Source organism: Ailuropoda melanoleuca, chromosome 6, assembly GCF_002007445.2.
Source record: "Ailuropoda melanoleuca isolate Jingjing chromosome 6, ASM200744v2, whole genome shotgun sequence".
Lineage (NCBI taxonomy): Eukaryota > Metazoa > Chordata > Mammalia > Carnivora > Ursidae > Ailuropoda > Ailuropoda melanoleuca.
This window is the reverse complement of record NC_048223.1, coordinates 77798089-77819105: the sequence shown is the minus strand read 5'-3', so window position 1 is coordinate 77819105 and position 21017 is coordinate 77798089. Positions and strand designations below refer to the sequence as shown.

At 32.7% G+C, this 21017-nt stretch overlaps 1 protein-coding gene and 1 long non-coding RNA gene across 3 annotated transcripts in view; one reads left to right on the top strand and one right to left on the bottom strand.

Moving 5' to 3' along the window:
• Positions 1–21017, bottom strand: part of ADK (adenosine kinase) — a 518992-nt gene that overhangs the window by 249482 nt on the left and 248493 nt on the right. For both annotated transcript variants that reach the window (XM_034662708.1, XM_034662709.1), the window contains exons 5-6: positions 18528–18700; positions 15383–15491 (exon numbers count right to left, since the gene is read on the bottom strand). In XM_034662708.1, the coding sequence (XP_034518599.1) occupies positions 15383–15491; positions 18528–18700 (282 nt within the window). The remainder of the gene's footprint in view (positions 1–15382; positions 15492–18527; positions 18701–21017) is intronic.
• On the top strand, positions 1463–17739 carry LOC117802703. The gene is made up of 3 exons (XR_004626175.1): positions 1463–1518; positions 13114–13265; positions 17638–17739. It is a non-coding gene; the product is annotated as an uncharacterized LOC117802703 (long non-coding RNA).

Sequence of the window (21017 nt, the reverse complement as noted above, 5' to 3'; positions counted from 1 at the left end):
ACTCTTTAAAAAACTCCCTAAAGTGTACCAATTGGGGTGGTCTAAATTAACACTATCTTAGTAGCCCAAGGGTAGTAAAAATAGATTGAACTACCAAATTTCATCATACTTATAGCAGCTGTCTTCCTGCCTCTAGGAAGCTAAGTATTTAACAAAGCAGACAGCTTGGCATTGGCATCTGATTAGCAGTGTGTGTATTGTCAGATAGAATGTGCTTGGCTCTTTTGTTCCAGGGTTCGATTAGAAATCTGGAGAGCAGTGGCATCATGTAACTTTATTCTTAAGGCTTCCGAAAGGTAAATAAACTGTGATGCTTCCCCTGGTATTGTACATGAAAACTAATCAATGCTTTTCTGGTAATATGCTTTGTCAAATCCCAGAAAATTTAAATAAAAGAATTATTTTTTTAAACACATCACAGACTGATTGAAATAGGCAGATCTTAATATAATTTTAAATATTTTAGGTATTAAAAAATATTTTTATAATTGAGTGCTTGGAGTCACATTGAGTCCTGTAATTAAAATACTGTTGGTGGGGAGGAAATGATCGTTTTAGAGCACATAAATAGAAGATTCTATTTCTAAAAATATCAACAGTCTAAATGGAGATTCAGAAAAAAAAATTTAAAACGGCTATGAACATCTTACTGAAAATAACAATCCTGTAAGAATAGTATTGTTTTGATGCAGGTGCCCAAACATTAAACTATGAAACGGTGACTCTCATTACCATCTCCCCACAAATTTCTCTGAAAATTTATTACAAATGATTGTGCTTATTGGCAAAGTTCAAAATCAGTAGAGTCCATGCAAACAATCTACTTCAATGAGAAGTACATTCTTTTACTCTATCAAATCCATCGGAGGTAATCAGACTGGATGTTTTATTCAACAGGGCTGAAGAAAATTGTTCTACAATAGGTTAATTCAAAATGGCAGCATAGAAAATGCATCTGTCAGTGGGGATCAAATTACAGGGCAAGCTCCTCTCAATGCTTAGAAAAACAAGTCTGCAGTTCTACAGATTATGTGCCTGTGTGTGTTTAAAGGGGTGGGAAAGGAGCTAAATATCTGAGCTAACCTCCAATTAAAGTCAATCATAAAAACAGCCAATTTAATGAGTGCGGATTTCTTTGGGTAATTATAACACCAACCACTTTTTTCTCTTTTAAATCTGTAATTCTGCCTTCTTGTTATTGCTTGCTTTGTCATTAATCGCCTCAGGACCTTGATTTCCTAGCAACAGACTGCCACCAAACATTTGGCTCCTGTTCAACATTTTCTTTGTGAAAAATGGCACTGCTGTTGCCGCCTGGGCTGCTGCAGCTAGACTGGCTGTGTAAGTGCTCTAATAATGTATTCCACTGGAAAAAAAAAATCACATGATATGGGGTGCAATGACTGAGCTCAGTTAATTACTGAGCTGGGAAGTTTATCTACAATCTAAAAGCTGTGTTGAGGGGAAGGGGGACATACGGATTAAAAAGGTGCTCCTTCCATTATCAATAATTTACAGGTGAGAATTTACAAAGAAATATTTTATTCTTGAGTTGACAGGTTTCTGTTTATTTAGAAAAGGGTACAAAAGGCCAATGTCTCTTAAATGTTGCTTGACAAATTCTTTCTCTACAAAATAGCCCCAAACACACAAAAGAATCACAGAACAACTTGCTGCAATTTTAAAAAGCAAATTAACCTATGTATCTGTCAGCTGTTTCTTTTCTACTTAAGGCAAAAATCATGTGTATATGTAAATATGCTATGAAATGGCAGAATGAGGTTTTCATTCACAATATGAACACTAGACACAATGAAAAGAGAATAATTCAAAATACTGTGTTTTGATATACTGTATACTTAAATAACTATTTTATAATCCATGATAGCAGAAAAAAGATGTTTATCATTATTTTTGAAATGAGTCAACTGAGCTTGAAGGAAGTCATAATTGGAAACCTAATGATAAGGTAGGTATTTTACCATTTTTTACTTGGTAGGTTTATTAAGATTTTTTATGTCTTATAAATATTACCAACCCCAGTAATAATAGTTATGGAAATTAACATGGCATGTCAGATATGGTTCGCTAATACCTTGCTTTAGTTCTCAGAAATATGGCTATATAAGAATGGCATGTTTCAGGATTGCTGTCAGGATATGATAATTTAATTACCCAAGAGTACACTAAGTATTATGGAAGCATCTGTGAAACTAATAAGTCAGTGGACATTCCGATTCTTAGCAATGTCTACAGACTTTATAAAAAACTTCCCACAAAGTATAGTCCCAATTCAGCTCATTTGATGAAGAGAAAATGCTACAAGTCTACCTGAAAATATCACAATAACCACCATGACAGGCCGAAATAAAAACGACATTCAGGAATATTTAAAAAACAGCAATGGCATTAAAAGGCTGTTGGTTAATTAAGGTAGTTAAAATATACACATACTTTTAGGAGAGAGCAAATGAAGATATTTGAATGATGTTACAGAATTCTGTTTATCACTGGCCTGAAACCACATCATCTCACCACTGAGTCTGACTCCCCACTTTAATATATTTTTACAAAAATCAATTCTTAATTGATATAAGAAAGTAAATACACATTCACAATCGGAAAAGTTTTAGAAATTCAGAATGGACATTTTTTAATAAGGAACTTTAACTGGAATATGTATCAATTTAATTCACTATTTGCCATGACAGAGTTTCTTGACCTGGGCTCCAAGAATTAGCAAAAAGTCTTTTGAAATCTATAAACCTCCAAAAATTAAATGAAAAATTTGTGAGTAAATAAATTTTTCTGGTAGGGTTCAAAGCTAAGATTAAAAATCACTACTCTAAGAATATCAATCTACCTGAGAAATGCTAGCTATGTTCCCAAGTAAAGTAATATTTTAAAGATTACATTTAGTTTATTATAGCTGTCAAATTAAATAGATGTTAACATTACAAGGAGCTATGTAAGTGTAAACATATTTTTGAGGAATGAATAATGGAATACATGGCGCTCTTTAACTTTATTACATGTGTATCTTTCCGGAAAAGTTTAACTAAGAAGGTTTTGGTGGGTTATTGTACATTTTATGTTTTATTTGATTGTGACTGTTTCTGTCATATCCCCTAAACTTAACAGTACTATAATAATATGATGTGGTCTTAAATTCTTTATAGAATGAAGAAAGAAATACTTTGAAAAAGGAATATACAAAATGACCAGAAAAACTGGTGGCAGAAATCTCTATAGAGAACAAGAGGAACGTAATTTGAAAAAGCAGCAGTCTATCTTTCATACCATCTTCCAACTATGTAGGATTTGGTAATATCAGGACAATGTCAGAGAAAAAGACAGTATGCGTATGTCCTAGAAGTCTAGAGGGTTCCCTCCAGCTTCCAGAAGCTATTTCTAAGGGGTAGAGAGAAAACACATGATGCACACAAGAGTTAGAGTCAAATGAGCTATACTAAGCAGCTGAGAAACCTGTGTTAGTCTGAAACTGGGTAACAGCAAATATGAATTTATATATGAACTTGTCTTCCTGAGTTAAGTATTAGAAGGAAGAAAATGGTTTTTTATTTTTTCATCACACTTTACCAAATATATTTTTTTAAAAAAACTTCATCTAGTGTATGTCATCCATCCAAATAAAAAATTGACATTTTAAAGAACTGACCCCAAAATATAGCTATATTATATCTAGAACAAATAAATAACAAAAGCTTGAAAGACCTTTTTAAAGTGCCTGCAAGAGAGAAACAGGTAGCAGCAAGAAATCAAAATAGACTTATTACAACTTCCATTACATATGTCAAAGAACAAAGACATAAATTCATTATTTGTCTAATTAGGAACAATTGTATCATTTGTAGCCATAATACCTGAGTATCACTGAAATTGTTATGAAAGATGTAGATATAAGATTGAATCCAGGGGCCACAGGGAATAACCGCTAATGGGTACAAAGTTTCTTTCTATGGTGATGTGAATGTTCTAAAATTAGATTATGGTGATTGTTACAGAACTCTACATATTCTAACAATCATTGAATTGTACACTTTAAACAGGTGAACTTCATGGCATATAAATATCTCAGTAAAGCTGTTATAAAAAGATTAAAGCCAATTTTATCTAGGATAGACAACAGAACTCATAGGTTCAGTTATTTAAGATATAAAGCCTCTACAATGTGTACAGAAAAATATGTTGAAAAACAGACTTATGCATACAGATACGAAACTATTTATGTCCAGCTTACATACAATTTCAAAGATATGGCAACACATAAAAATGTACACAGCCATCATAATGTTTATAAATTTCCCCTCTCTTAATCATGTTTATTAAAGAGATTTAGTAAACATTTCATCTTCTTAATCAGTTGCTGACTGGTCTGAAATACATAAATAAAGTACATGGAAGTGGAAACATTTCAGTAGATGGTTTGTTAATTCATTTGGGGCTCTATATAAGGGCCTACTGTCTTAACAACTAAGTGCTATACACATGTTTATTTTCTTACCATTCTAAGGCAATTAGCACATAGTGTGGTTTCTAACCTCCTATAAATTCCAGGGCTTCATTATAATGCCACAAGTCCAAAACACAAAAATCTCCAATCTTTATCTTTAGAGCTCAAAACTTCTTTAACCAATACTATCTTCCTTCTACAAAGTGAAAAAATTATTCTATTTAAGTAAAAATAATCTTACTTTAATATTCCCTCCCCTTATTAGAGTTCTACATTTGACAACATGCCAAAATAAGACTTAACGAAAATTACAGAAATACAGGAGTAAATTGCACAACTTGGAGAAAACATTTATCTACAAAAATCGCCAAGTATTAGCCTAAAAAAGTGATAACGTTATTAGCATTTAATGTGCCCCCCCAAAAAATCTAGAGAAATTGGAAATGAATACAAAAAGGATTTCTTCAAGGAAGAAGTAAAAATATTAATCATTTGTGCAGCTCCCAGAACATCAATACACACATGGAAAATTTTTTAAAGTTAAATATTGAACTCTAATGCTAATGCTTAAGAAGCCACATAATCAACAGTCTTTTTCTTGTCTCTCTCTGTATTATATCTGAACTTTAAGAAAATGTCTTTACCACATAGTTTTGGACTTTACTTGAAAGTATACCAAACTGGCACATAAAGTTTTAAATCACTGTATGACAAAAATTTGGGTATACTAAGTGTCAGGAATTATACACAAACATGAAATGCTCAACAGAAGGAAAAAAAAAACCCTCTACATATTTCTTCTCTTACTTTTTTTTTTTTGAGTTTATAATATTTAAGGTCACCTAAAAGGGTATTTTCAAATAAAGACTAAACTAGTCATAGTAACCCCTAATGACGTTAATGAAGCAGTGCCGAATAGGATGGCCAAAAACTCGGGCCAAAAATACAGAACAAATCCAAATGAGGATCACTGATTTGACCAATATAATGAGAGTTCTAATATTTAACAGCTGAAAACTGCATTTAGAACACAGATAAAATGAAGAGTCAGTGTTAGTTCAACCATCCTATCTCCTTAAGCAATAATCTCAGAAGAATATTATAAAGATTAATTAATAAATTCCAGAAAGTGTTTTGAATTCTATCTAAATGTTTCATAAAGAATTGTGATATCATAAATCAGATGTCATTTACAAAATAACTTAAATTTTTAAAAAATTCCATTAGTTTACTTACTCTACCAAAGTATATTCATTTTAAAAGCACAGCTTTCAAAAGATAATATTACAAAGCTTTTTTCCATAGTCTACTATCATTTAAGACAATAAGTTTAAGTAACTGTCCACAAGTTAGTAAAACTTTCCTATCTTCAACTGTCCAGATTTTTTGTGGGAGGGGTGGGGTATAAATCGTAAACATACATATTAAAGTAATAGTTACCTTACATTTCTTTTTACATTACTCCAGTTTCTATTAGGTTACCATTACAAGACAAATTCACTTTCACTAGAACCTTTTTCAAATCTTTTCACAACAGAGCTAAGAATGTCAGATGATACATACTACATTTTGAGCATAATCAAAACAAACTTTAAAATTCCTAGCCAAGTTTTACTTGTAAGCATATCTTTTGGTAAATATTATCAAAAGATAACCAAATCCTAAAAAAACAGTAATTACATATTTTATTATACATTCATTCCAATTTGGAACCACATTCATAGAAAACATTGCTAAAAGAAAATTTTCAAATATATGATCTCTTAGACTATATTTCTTACAACTTATCACAACACCTCATTTTAAGGATGTTAGTTACTGCTTTCAAGCAACTGAGGAAGATATTTAAGTGTAACTGAGTCTAAATAACAGTTCTTTTTTTTTTTTTTAAGATTTTATTTATTTATTTGACAGAGAGACACAGCCAGCGAGAGAGGGAACACAAGCAGGGGGAGTGGGAAAGGAAGAAGCAGGCTCCTAGTGGAGAAGCCTGATGTGGGGCTCGATCCCAGAACGCTGGGATCACGCCCTGAGCCGAAGGCAGGCGCTTAAGGACTGCGCCACCCAGGCCCCCCTAAATAACAGTTCTAAGATAAATTAGTACTCGTGGCATCATTAAAAATTTTAGTAGAAAACCCAAATAGGCCAAACAAAATGAGAGATGTAAAACCCAAACAGTGATTATTACTTGTCCTTTATATACAAATACTATTTCTTTCAAAATATAAACTCTATTCCGTTCTTCCAAGGTTGTACAGTTCTCCAAACCATGTGTCTCCTACTCATCTCTAATCATACCTTCTTTTATTCCAGAAGCAAACATTAGTAACACCTTTTTGAACACCCTACTCTCACAAAAACCATATTCCTCAAAATGGTAGGATTCTAGGCCGAAAAGAGATAAGCAGTCAAGACAGAGTTATAAAATAAGCATAGAGAGGGGAAAAAGAGATCCGTAATCAGCCATGGGAACTGGAACAATCACAGAAAGAAGAAAATAAACATAGTTGCCAAAAGAAAATTACAACTACAAGTCCCATAAACTCAGACAACGATTGACAAACTATAATTCTCTGTTCTTTCATTTAAAGGGCTTAATTTTCAATCAGTAAAAAAGGGAACAGATCTAGCTAAATCTATGGAGTAAGTCATAAGATACTGAAAGCTTTGATAATCCTATTTCTTAAATATCTGTTAATATCTCAAGTTTAAAACTTTTCCCATGATAAGTCTAAACTTGCAAGGTGATTAGTATTTGAAACTTGAAAACTTTTCTCAAAAAAATATAAATTAGAAATAATGCATAGATTTCTATGCAAAATCTCACTGTATTCACAATGTAGTCTAAAACACTATAAAGGGGTGACTGAAAATATGAGAAAAAATTACTATGACATTAGTAATTATACACAGATGAACAACTATATATTTACTAAGCTGAGAATTTTAAAAATTATTTTTAATTGATAAAATGGTAACTAAAGAATTTTACAGAATCTAGAATAATAGTTTGGGGAACTTATGAGGCTGAATCAACCTCGAGACCAATTTAAAACTCACTTCTCAGGGCGCCAGGGTGCCTCAGTCGTTAAGCAACGAGCTCTTGATTTTGGCTCAGGTCATGATCTCAGGGTCGTGAGATCGAGCCCCATGTAGGGCTATGCGCTGGGCACAGAGCCTGTTTAAGATTCTCCCTGTCTTTCCCTCTGCTCCCCAACCCCCTAAAATGATAAAAACTCATCTCACCAAAACTTGAAATTTTTGCTATTACTTGATTGTTCCCTCTAACAGATTTATGAGTGATGGGTTTTTTTTTTTTCATTCTAACTTTCAAACAGTTCAAGAAAGAAAAAAAAAATTGGGGGACAGGAAAAGAAAAAATTAATGAGGTTAACTGAGAACTAAATCTACATTTTGAAATAAATACCATGTTCCATGAAAGTCCGTATAGAACAACAGACACAGAGATAAACCATGGTTAAGTTAATAATAAGTTCAAATTCAAAGAGAAAGTTAGCTAGGCAATCTTGCAGAAAAAGACAGTCATTTAAGAAAGGTAAAGAAAAATCAACCTGGGGATTTCAGCTTCCAACCAAGATGGAGTAACAGGGAATGGATTTATGCTTAAACAATTTAAACTTAAACAATTATAAAAATGGAAAAAAAAACCCTGTATGTAACAATCTTCAGACACTGAATAATAATCATACAAGGAATAATATCAGGTGACTCCTACAATTGCTCAAACTTACTCCCTGAAGACAGTTTCCAAGCTGCAGTTCAGACAGAGAGAGCCTTAAGTAGAGTCATTCGTCTCCACTTGAGGAGGCCACGGTGGCCAGCACATGCAAGGGCAGATACTAGACAAGACAGAAGTGACAGAAAGAAGAGATTTGAAATGAAAACTTGAGATCTGCAGGGGTTTCCCACTGAGTCTTCAGCACATGTGCATAAGGCAACAACCCAATGCCAAAGTAAGAGCCAGAAAAAAACAAAAAACAAAAAACCACGTGGAATAAAATTAGTAGGCAAGGATATTAAAACAGCTGTTATGACTACATTACGAAAGTTAAAAATGAGAGACGGCAACATGAGTATGTATAGTAGTCATGGCAGAAGTGAAGAAGTCCCTAATCAAATTTCCAGGGATGAAAACTGTCATGTCTGAGGTAAAATCTACACTGGATGGGATTCGTGGCAGATTAGACATTGTAACAGAAATGACTAAGTTTAAGACACAGCTATATTAATTATAAAAAAATGAAGAAGAGAGAGAGAAAAAAATGAAAAAAGCATACTAAGGTAAGGGACATTCCAAGGGGCTTATTAATAACTGGACTTTCCAAGAGGGGAAGGGGATGGAGAGAGAATATATTTACAGAAAAATTTCCAAACTGAACAAACCACATTCACAAGAAATATAAAGAAAACCATACCAAGGTACATCATAGTAAAATTGCTTAAAACCAGTGATAGAGAGAAAATCTTAAAAGCGGTTAGAGAAAAAGACATAGATATGGAGAAACAATAAGGATGACTTCCTTTCTAAAAATAATGCAAGGCAGAAGACAGTGGAGAAACAGATTGTATATATCCCTCCAACATGAAACAAAAACAAAAACAAACATGGTGCATACAACAATGGTTTTTAAAACTATGGACATCAAGAATGAAAAACAGTGATCTTTGAGAGATGGGAAACCATCCAGGTGAGCCCTAATACTGAATCAGCATACTGCTTGTGAGAGTTCCCAGGCTACAGCAGCAGACGCTGAAATGGGAATGACAGAGCCCAGGCAGGCAGGGAGACAGAAATGAGGGTGGGAAGAATGGAGCAGTTAAGAGTGCAGAGGCTAGAACACCAGAGAAGAGAAAATGTTAAAGAGAACACTGGAAATCTGCAGATTCCTCTTGAACATTCATCAGATCAGAACTTAGGAATGAGCCATCCAAAAGAATGAGAGGGAAAAGGATTAGAGGAAACAGTACCCAGGGCACACATAATTCTGGGAATAGTGTCTGTTTCCACCATCTAGAGCAGAAGATCTCATTATTAATGGGGCATTGAACAGAGCACAGGAAAGTCTTGCCTCAGTAGTAGGGAACATGTAGCTTTAGACCAGGGTTTCTTAACCTTGGCTCTACTGATATTTAGAACTAGATGATCCTTTATTGTAGAGTGCTGTCTTATACACTCTAGGATGCTTAGCAACATTCTTGTCTTATACTTACTAGTATCAACACTCACTCATCATCATAATAAATATCTCCAGATTTTGCCAAATGTCCCTAAAGGGGAAAATTGTCCCTGGTTAAGAAACCACTGCCGTTAAATGAATACCACTCTGGACTCACCTAACAAGACATAAAAGCAAGATCAAAATGCATCAGACTTGGGGCGCCTGGGTGGCACAGCAGTTAGGCGTCTGCCTTCAGCTCAGGGCGTGATCCCGGTGTTATGGGATGGAGCCCCACATCAGGCTCCTCCGCTATGAGCCTGCTTCTTCCTCTCCCACTCCCCCTGCTTGTGTTCCCTCTCTCGCTGGCTGTCTCTATCTCTGTCGAATAAATAAATAAAATCTTAAAAAGAAAAATGCATCAGACTTGCCCCAAGTAACATAACTGCATCCCAGAATAAACCTCAAGAAGATTTATCAATGACAGCTAATGATTACTAAACCTACAAAGAGAAAGGAAAACATAATCTTTAATAAGGAGGATAACTAAACCTTAAAACTACCCCAGAATCAACACAGATGTAAAGACTAACAGAGAAGGACATCAAAATAGTTCTTTTAACTTTTTTATGTATCCAAAGTTAAGTAGAGACAAAGAATAAATAAAAGACCCAAATCAATCTTATAGATATGAAATTAACAAATGAAATGAAGAATACTCTGAATGGGATTAATGACAGTTCAGATGTTACAGGAGAAAATATTAGTGAACTAGAAGGCATACCAAAAGAAACTATCCAAAGGAAAAAACAAAGGAAAAAAAAAAAGAATTCAAAAAAAGGAAAAGGGTGGCATCACTGAGCTATGAGACAACTTCCTGGGTAATTTGAGATGCAAAGGTGGGGGGCAGCTGGGCAGAATATATATTTAAAATAATGGCTGAAAACATTCCAAACATAATAAAAATTACAAATCCACAGCTGTAAGAAGTTAAGCCCCATATATAAGAAACATGAAAAGAATACACTAAGACACACTGATCAAAACCAGTGATAAATAAAAAAAATTTTAACAGCAGCCAGGGTTGGGGGTATGTGAAATGTTTCGTCCAAAAGAAGAAAGGTATGGATGTCAGATTTCTCATCAAAACCAATTCAAATGAGAAGACAGTAAAGCAACGTTTTTCAAGTATTGAAAGACAAAAAAAACTGTTAACCTAGAACTGGCAAAAATCTCTTTTAAAAATAAAGGTGAAATAAAGAAGTTTTCAAACATACAAAAGCTGAAAACATTCATCACCAACAGACCCAAATATATGAAATGCTAAAAATGTTCTTCAGGCAGAAGGAAAATTATACCAGATGGAAATCTAATTCTAAGCAAAGGAATGAAGAGAACTGGAAGTGGTAATTAAATGAGTAAATATGTTTTTTAATTGTTGAAATTTCTTTAAAAGATATTTGACAATTTAAACAAAAATAATGTGTTACAGTGTTTATAACATGAGTAAAAGTAAAATTTGTCTGTTGTATGGTATGTCAATTATATATTAATAAAGCTGTTTAAAAAACAACTTAAAATTTTAAAAAAGGAAAATGTGACAATGACAGCATAAAGGCTTGGAGAGGTGAAACTGAAGTATGTTATTGTAAGATTATTATACTGTATGTGACAGTTGATAGTATTATGTAAAGGCAGACATGGCTCAGTTGGTACAGCATGCATCTCTTGATCTCAGGGTTGTGAGTTCGAGACCCACACTAGGCAGAAAGCTTAATTAAAAAAAATGAAGGCAGAGAGTGATGAGTTAAAGATGTATACTATCAATCATAATGCAGTCACTAAAATAAAAAAAGGAGATATTAAGGAGATATTAAAGATATTATGGAAATAAAAATACTGGATTAACCTAAAAGAAGGCAGGAGAGCAAAAAACCAGAATGAAGGACAAACAGAAAACAAATACCAAGATGAAGAAGTAAAATCTAACCATATCAATAATCACATTAAATGGGAATGGTATAAACATTTGACTTAAAAGGTAGACGTTGTTAGGTTGGACAAAAATGAAGATCCAATGATCTGCTGTCTACAAGAGATGCACTTTAAAAATAAAGACAGAAATAATTAGTAAAAGGGTAGAAAAAGATATACCAACATATCAATGGGAAAAAAAAGTTGGACTGGCTATATTAATATCAGAGTATCAGACAAAACAGTTGTGGGGACAAAGTATAATACCAGGAATAAATATTTCAAAATGACAAGTGGGTCAAGTAATCAATTCTACACCTTTAAGCACACTGTTTAAACACTCTGAAGAAAAATCTGACAGAACAGCCAAGAAGAATATACAAATCCATAATACTAGTAAACAGAAGATCTCTGGAAATCTTCGTATTTAGAAAATAAACAACATGCTTCTAAATAACTCATGAATCAAAGAAGAAAGTAAAAGAGAAGGCAGAAACTTTTACAAGCTGAATGAAAATGAAAATGTGACATATCAAAATTTGTGGGACGTAGCCAAATCAAAGCTTACAGAGAAATTCATAGCACTAAATGTCGACAGTAGAAAAAAGTCTCAAATCAATGAATTATTCTTCCACCTTAAGAAACAAGCACAGGTGGAGCAGGAAGGGGGATGAGGATGAAGGATAAGGAGTAGAAGAGGAGCAAATTAAATTTAAAGTAAGCAGAAATAAGGAAATAATAAAGAACAGAAATAAAAAATCAACTTGGGCTCAGGTTTCCCATAAAAAGTTGCTAGAAAATGAAGCACTACTTACAAAGTAGTACTTTGTTTCACAAAATACTACAACAAACAAGTTGTCATTTTTGCATAAAGCAACAAGAAGTAAATAAAATCTCAAGAAGAGAGAAGATGTGAGTCCTTCCTTGGGGGGAAAATGATGACAAAATGCAGCCAAATGAGGGATATTCAGGAGGAATGGGAAGACGGTAAAATAATTGGTGGTGGTTAAGCATGTAACTTATTTAAATATAGACACAAGACCGTTAGGTATTATGGTTATAGAATAGAATGCAAATATTTAAATCCTAATGCTAACATGAAGAGCACCTGAAATTTATTTTTTCAGAAGTATAATTAGCTATCACCATAACCAGTAATCCCTAATCACATACTATCAAGGAGTTTGGGAATTTGGTTTAAACTTCATTGGAGGTGAAGGTAAAAGAAGATGTAAACATTTATTTAAACCAAAGAAAATGCTGGTATATGCATATTCCATTTCAGCTTTTTTTCAGCAAAGTTTTTGATGTGAACTCTGCATTGCGCATTTACTGAATTATTTGACAGAGAAAATGATCAAGGTTTGGGATTTTCTCAATGCTCATGACCATTATTAATTTATGGAATAGTGGAAAGAAGAGCTGAGTATGTAGATCTGGTTTACATAATGCAGACAGATGTCTTAATTATGGAAATTTGTTGAATAGATATACTGAGCTGCTTCCTCAGACCAAGAAATTTTGAAATTAAAGAGCTCCCAGAATTTCAACTTGTTGAACCTCAGTAGTTTACAATGAAAATGTGAGAAGATTGCTGACTCTACAGAACCAATATGGAGGAGCCCAACTAGTTTGTTGAAGTAAGTATTGATATATCTACTCAATCTAAACTTGTGATTTGAGCATATGCTAAGAAAAGACTATACTGGATGTTCTGACCTCAAAGGAAATTAAAGGTTTAAAAGAATGTAGAGGTATTATATGTAAGTGATGAACCACTAAATTCTACTGAAACTAATATTACACCATATGTTAACTAGCCAGAATTTAAGTAAAAACTTGAAACATTAAAAAACTAAATTAAATTAAAAAATAATAAAAGAAGGACAGAATATCTTTGCACAAATATCATTACATTTCAGAAGAGACTTCAAAGACTTTAATGATTATGCTCTTAGTTAATAGCAAAATAAACAGTTGTAGACTATATAGCATCCAAGGTATCCCATATGACTCTAATATTTTCAGAACTATTTTAAAATAGCTAAACTCTACACAAACTATTGATTTACCTACCAATGTAAAAGACCATTCTTTTTATGAAATTGCTGAAAGAGAAACTAAGAGCTAACAACTCACAGATATTAGCTGGAGTCCATTTTGATATTTGTTTCTGGCTGTTTTTGACAAGTTTCAAAAATAATTCAATTTTCTTTATTAATTTGACCCAAAATGATCACTCTACATTTTATATAAAACTGGACTTGTATAAATACTTAATACTATTATAAAAATTCCAATTTACCCAAAGTTGGCTAGATGCATTACAGTACATAACTGTTAAAACTCTGAGTTGTTTGAAAGATGGGTCTATAACTCCTATAAAAATTCCTTTCATCCAGGCTTGGCCAATGTTAGATATACATAACTGTTAAAACTGCGTGTTTCCACTCATAATTTGGAGTCCAATTGCCATAGATCTCAATAGAAATATAACTGCCTGGTAAATGTAGTTTTCCACCATAATATATTGTCATACTTCATAGCCAATATAAATAATATGACATAAATAATGTCGAATTTTAAACCATGTGTTCTAAGAAAATCAGACTTTCAAATGTACAATGGTTTGAAATAGCACATAAATCCCCCCTAAAGAACCACACTACAAAAACATGCTCCCAAGATACTAACAAAAAAATTAGACCATTTAGCGAAACAGACGATAATCAAGAGGGAATATTTTTTTTATTTTTTGAAATGTTTTCTCACATACTGTCTAAAGAGCTAACATTACTTTCCTCTATAAAATCCTCTCAATGTAAGCATTTACTTGACATTATAAAGGGGCAGGATTTGCCATACAGAAGAATCAATAATAACCTTGTAAAGCCTAAAGCAGTGAACATAAACATGCTGTAGGAGACATTAACACTAGACTGAAAGAAATAATTATACTTTCAATAAACATGCTCCTACTGGATAATCAATTTTTTACACGTCTTTGCAGCTGTTTCACAGCTCAGGTAGTGAATGGCAGCAGCTGTTATATCAAAACCATATATTATATGCATACGAGGTACTTTTAATTTTTCATAGGTATCTAACTTATTTGTGATCAGCCACATTTAACTCATATTAAATAAAAACAAGGTGTTCATGGGGTGATTAATTCAGGAGGATTTTTGGTACCATCTTATTTTAGAAGTGAATTCTTAAACCAATTATTTTTATGTCAGAATATTTAATAATTCAAATTACATGCTGCCCTTATTCCTAGATTTAAGAGATTTGTCACGATCAATGTTTCTGAAATATTAAATTAAAACGTGTCATGGTAATTACTATGCAATAAACAGCAATTAAGATTTTTTAGGCAAATAAGCTCAAACTGTTTGCAGTGCATATTTATATGACTAATATTTTCCCACACAAAGCATGCATCATTCACAACAAGTAGCCTAAAAATATAAAATGTAAATTTGTAGAATTATTTCAAAAGATCTTAAGATCTTTTGATTTAATATGGAATTTGATACTTAGTTAAGAAATATCTATGTATAATGTATTCAAAAAGAGGTAGACTTGAATGTTAAGGAATACAAATAATGTTAGCATAGAATGATGTTTTTTTCTGTATTTGTAATAGAGAACCTAACACATGTTGTAAATAAATATTTAAAAATACATATCTACTAACAAACTATAATTAATAGTATAAATATGTACCAGAAATTTGAATTAGGTAAATACTTACTGCTATATAATAAACGCTTGCTTTTTCTACCAATGTCCAGTTTTTCTCTATATCAAGATGTTTTTCCTTTTTATAACAATTGGCAGCAGCAAGATTAGCCACAAGGGACCTAAATCAACAGCAAAAAGCAAGTAGGCTTTAATACTATAGCTAAAGTTGTCATGTACTTCCATACAATTAGCAATATTTTTTGCAAATTGTGTTCTACATTTTAATTCTTAATTTTTCAAAATTGATATACATTGATATTAATAAATGTAAATAAAATTAAATTTGTTTTGAGCACTTTTTGAGACTTCTATGTTGCCTTTGAGATAAAGAGATATTAATCCTTGCTCTAAATACCACCTGGTATTTTGAGAAACTGGAATTTATGTTTCCTTTGGTACTAAAATGATAAGATTATCTATTTTCTGCATTTAAATAGTTCAAAAATACAGTTAGGAAATTAAACTACTACGTTGTTATACAAAAAAATACGCAAAAAAAGATATATACACACACATACATATATACAACTAAACACAGTGTTTAAGTATCAACATATTATATACATTGATTATTTAATCTAATGCTTTAAAAGCCAAGTGTGGGATTAACTTCACAAAACACACCTATAAATGTAGGCCCTATTTGCAAACCAATACATTTTAAAGACTGGAGTAAAATTAGTATCTATAGTTGAAAACTCCTTATTCTAGTCCAGTTGTGCAGCTGAAAAATCTAAGCAGGCTACTGCATTTAAACTCTTCCTACTCATGCCAGATAGGAATTTTTTTAATTGCCCAACAATTAATCAAATAATTATTTATGTGAAATACAAATTAATAAAAATATTTTTTCTCATTCTGACTCAGAAATTAAAAAATAACTTGCCATTTTTTCACTCCTTCTAATCAAAAGGAAACAGTTACGGTTAAAAAATGGATACATCACTTCATCACTTGAGGATTTTTATAATATGGTTGTTTCCTCTGTTAAGGAAAAAAAAAACATTCTCTTCCAAAGCATATTTCTACTCATCCATATGCCAATTGACTACTGAAGGATATCAATTCAATTTATGCTCAATTAAATGATTAAAAATAAGAACACTATGAATCAGTATATTTATATGCAAGTATTACTATATTACCAAGTTAATTTACAAAGTCAGTCATAATGACTTTAGCAAAATTTTGACTGAAATGGTTATATATAAAAATAAAAACAAACACTTCTGGTACCAGTTACAAAATTCTATTTTGATAATAAAACTACTCTTTGATAGGAAGCTACATTGTTTCTCCAAAATATAAGTATTCTCACTATCCAAATGAATGCGGTTCAGAGTTCAGAAAGTGAGAACCTGAATTAAGAAGACTACTGCATTATCCCAATTCTTTGATTCCTGGGTTTTGGAGAGTGGTGGTAGGAGTTACCAGCGCTGTCTAAAACAATTTATCCAAATCTTAGGTTCCATAATTTAATTGATAATGAATTTGATAGTGGGAGTTTCCCCCCAGTTTTTGATTTCCAATATTATCTGAACATTACTGATCACCATAACCATAATATTATAAATTAAGTAAATTAATTAAGCTTTTGACATCTAGGAGACCTAATATTATCATAACTGCTCTTTTAAAATAGCAATTTAGCACACAAAAACAATTTAGCAATTTTACACTAGCCTGAGAGGTAGCAGAAGCAAAACTTGATCTATTTCTCACTAATGAGAAAAGTGCACCTGTATATTACAGCTAGTTTTAGGAAAACTGAAAAGGGAAAAGGTCTAAATAAAAATGAAATATCATTTCAGTATTTGAACAATAATGGTTTTATTTATTAAAACCTTAAATGATAGAGTTCTCCTATACACAAAAAAACAAAATTACAGGAAACCTGGTTTAAAAATGGTTTTGGCACTCTAATTATTTTTAAAAGCTACATTTTAGTTATTTAATGACTACTGGCCAGAAGAGTGTCAGGTCCTTAACATACGTCTGCTAAAGGTCAAGGAGTGAGCAAAGTAAGAAAGAGGAAGGGAACAAGGGGAAGAGAGAGAAAGGAGGAAATAAAGGAAGACAAGAGGCAAATAAGAAAGGAGAGAAAGAAGGGCAAGGAAGGAGACAGGGAATGAAGGAGGATACACTAAATATTTCTAGCTATAAGGAAAGTAAAATTTCTAGTGAATCGCTATTTAGAAAGAGATATTGTTGCTGATTTTAATAATATAATAGCTAGATAAGTTATTTTGTTTTTCCCTTGCAAAGGAGAAAAAAGGATGTGCTGATGAGCAACATAGTGTGTACTGAAGAAAAACCTCCATGTGGCTGCAAAAGGCGTGAATACAACCAATGTATGGAAAGTCCTGAGACACAGATTTCAAGTTCATAGAAAGAAGAATTTTCTAAAGAGTAAAACTGTATAGAAATGTAACGAATTGTTTTTTGAGTGGTGCATTACCCACACTGGAGCTGTTTGATATGGATAGAAGACTATTTGCCAGAAATGCTTTGCATGACCTAATGCATACGACAGTGGATATAATGCAGTATTTTATATATGTTACAAAATACATGAGTCTTATCTGTCTATGTATCTGAATATTCCAATCTCAGGATATGGTAAAAAGAGCATTCTTTTCATCCCAGTTTCAGCAAGAAACTACAAGCACTGAAAAAAATGTTTTCCTGGGGTGCCTGGGTGGTTCAGTTGTTAAGCATCTGCCTTCGGCTCAAGGTGTGATCCCAGCGTTCTGGGATTGAGCCCCGCATCAGGCTCCTCCACTGGGAGCCTGCTTCTTCCTCTCCCACTCCCCCTGCTTGTGTTCCCTCTCTCACTGGCTGTCTCTCTCTCTGTCAAATAAATAAATAAAATCTTTAAAAAAAAATGTTTTCCTTATTTCCCTTTTCTGATCCTAATTACAAAAATTAGGGGAATGGATAATCTCAAAGCTTTCCTTCCACATGCCTCATGAATACAAAAGCAGGTACAACAAGGGCATTTTTTTTTTTAGAGAAAAATGACATAAGAAGAGTTATTAAAACATTGAAAGCAATTAAAAACATGAGATCTAAATTCCAAATCCAGATTGGAATTCAGATTTTAGGATTGTTTAAATATCCAGTTGGAACAAACCTTTCCTTGATATTACACTGACCTGTTGCTACCAGTGATGCACACAGCACAAGTTCCCGTTGTTTGCTCACTTTGCTCATAGTAATGAGCATCCACATGGGCTTCAGCAGCTTTTTTCTTCAAGATCTCTCCAAATGTATCTGTCCCAATGCAGCCAAAGAATGTTGCTGCTTTGTATGGCTGCTGAATCATCCACTGAAAAACAGGAACACAAATAATTTTAATGGCTTAGAAATATGGTACACATAGAATGGTGGCATAAAAGGGATGCTTTGGCAGATGGCTGTGGCTGTTATGAATGGAATTCCAATCCTGTACTAATGCTTAGGATAACAAATTTGATATAACAACCCCATAAAATCTTATTATAATACTTTCAGGGAAAGAAATAGAGCATAGTGGGGTTAAGAACTCAGAATCTAGTCACATAGACTCTAGGTCAATACTACCTTGATACAGAAAAATAAGAGTGAATCCCAACAGAACTAGAGTAGCATTGTCATTAAAAGCCAGAATCTATACTGAAGACTGTCTGGGTTCAAATCTTGCCTCTGCTAATTATTACCTATCTGAGTAAGAGCATGTCACTAAACATTTCTATACCTCATTTTCCCCACCTATAAATGGAAAAATATATAAGTACACCTCATGAGGTTGTTGAGAATGAAACTAAATAACTTAATGTATATACACTGTTGAACACTGTATCCAGCATACAGCAAACGATATATACTAGCTGTGGTGGTCACTATTATTTTCATACTTGTTGTAATTCATATGTAAATTAAGCTAAACTATGCTTAAATCTAATAAATTGTTTTAAAAATTCAAAAATAGCGTTAAAAATTCTAATATCTCAGTCTTTCAGTAGTATCAAACTTTAATTTCCTTGCTATAAATTGGCAGTGGGTTGCTTTAGTGTTAAAAATTCTAATATCTCAGTCTTTCAGTAGTATCAAACTTTAATTTCCTTGCTATAAATTGGCAGTGGGTTGCTTTTAAAATGTATATCTTAAAATATACCATGAACGATTATCTTTCATAATTATCTCAAATTCCTGAGATTTCTAATACTTACATTAGCTATTCTAAAACCGTCATCTGTTTTGTTTGTTTGTTTGTTTCGAAAACCTGTATGAGCAAAATACCCCATATACTAAGTCAAAAGAAATCACAATCTTAACCACATTCTCAAATATTTGAATTATAAAAGAAATGCATGTATATTTGAGAGTTAAAGGGACAAAGAAACAAAAAGTAACAAAGAAAACTGTAAGATAAATATATAATAACTGTTTAGGAATTTGTTCTGAAGATATATGTCCACAAATATGAAACAACATATGCATAAGTACTCACTGAGACATCATTTGTAATGCCAAAAAGTTAGAAACAACCTAAATGCCCATCCATAGAAGACTGGTTGAATAAACTGATAAATCCCCTCAGTGGAGCATCACACAGCAACTTAAAAAACAATCAAACAACGATAAGCTATACAGAGTACTACATTTATATAGAGTAATTGCCAGGATCTTTTCTGAAGATCAAAAAAAAAAAAAAAAAAAAAAAAGACCAGAAATTCAAAAGTGTGCCTGTATGTGTGCATGTATGTTTAAAGAGACAGTGAGAATTAAAATCATATATATCTTTTAGAATTTATACATAATTTTAAATTTGCTTATTTTATAAAAAGAAACGCAGAGAATAAACCATGAACTAATGAAAAATGTTTTTCTATCAGAGTGGGTGGGAAAGGAATAAAGAAACAAACAGAAGAAAGGTTTCTCTGAATGTGCCACTACACATAAAGCAGCATTTTGAAATGCTAAAACTGTACATTTTTTGAAAGTGCAAATCAATTTGAAGTTTAAAGTCAGTGGAAAACAGTGATAAAGTTGAATGCACAGAAACAAATCAAAGAAAATATAAAATTGTAACATAATCCAATAGAAAAAATGCAAATAACTTTCAATATACTATTACTCTTCAATATACTAATATAAGGAACAAAAACCAAAAAACATTGGAGAATAGAACATTTGAAATTATTGACTCAAAAGAGCAAAAGGAAACAAAAGAATGAAAAAGAGTGAAAAAGAACTTAAATAACGGGGTGCCTGGGTGGCACAGTCGGTCAAGCATCTGACTGTTGATTTCAGCTCAGATTGTGATCTCACGCTTGTGAGATCAAGCCCCATGTCAGGCTCCGTCCGCACTAGGCATGGAGCCTGCTTAAAATCCTCTTTCTCTCCCTCTCTTCCTGCCCCTCCCCCTTCCTCTCAACAAAAACAAAAGAAAAAGAAAGAAAGAATTTTCGCATTATGAGAATTCCAGAAGGAGAAGAGAAAAAGGACAGAAAGAATATTTAAAGCAATAATGGCCGAAAACTTCCTGAACACAGAAATAGAAATGGACATCCAGATCCATGATGCCCCCCAAAACCCAAACAGGTTGAATATGAATAGGGCTACACTGAGACACATTACAATTACATTGTCAAAAGTTAAAG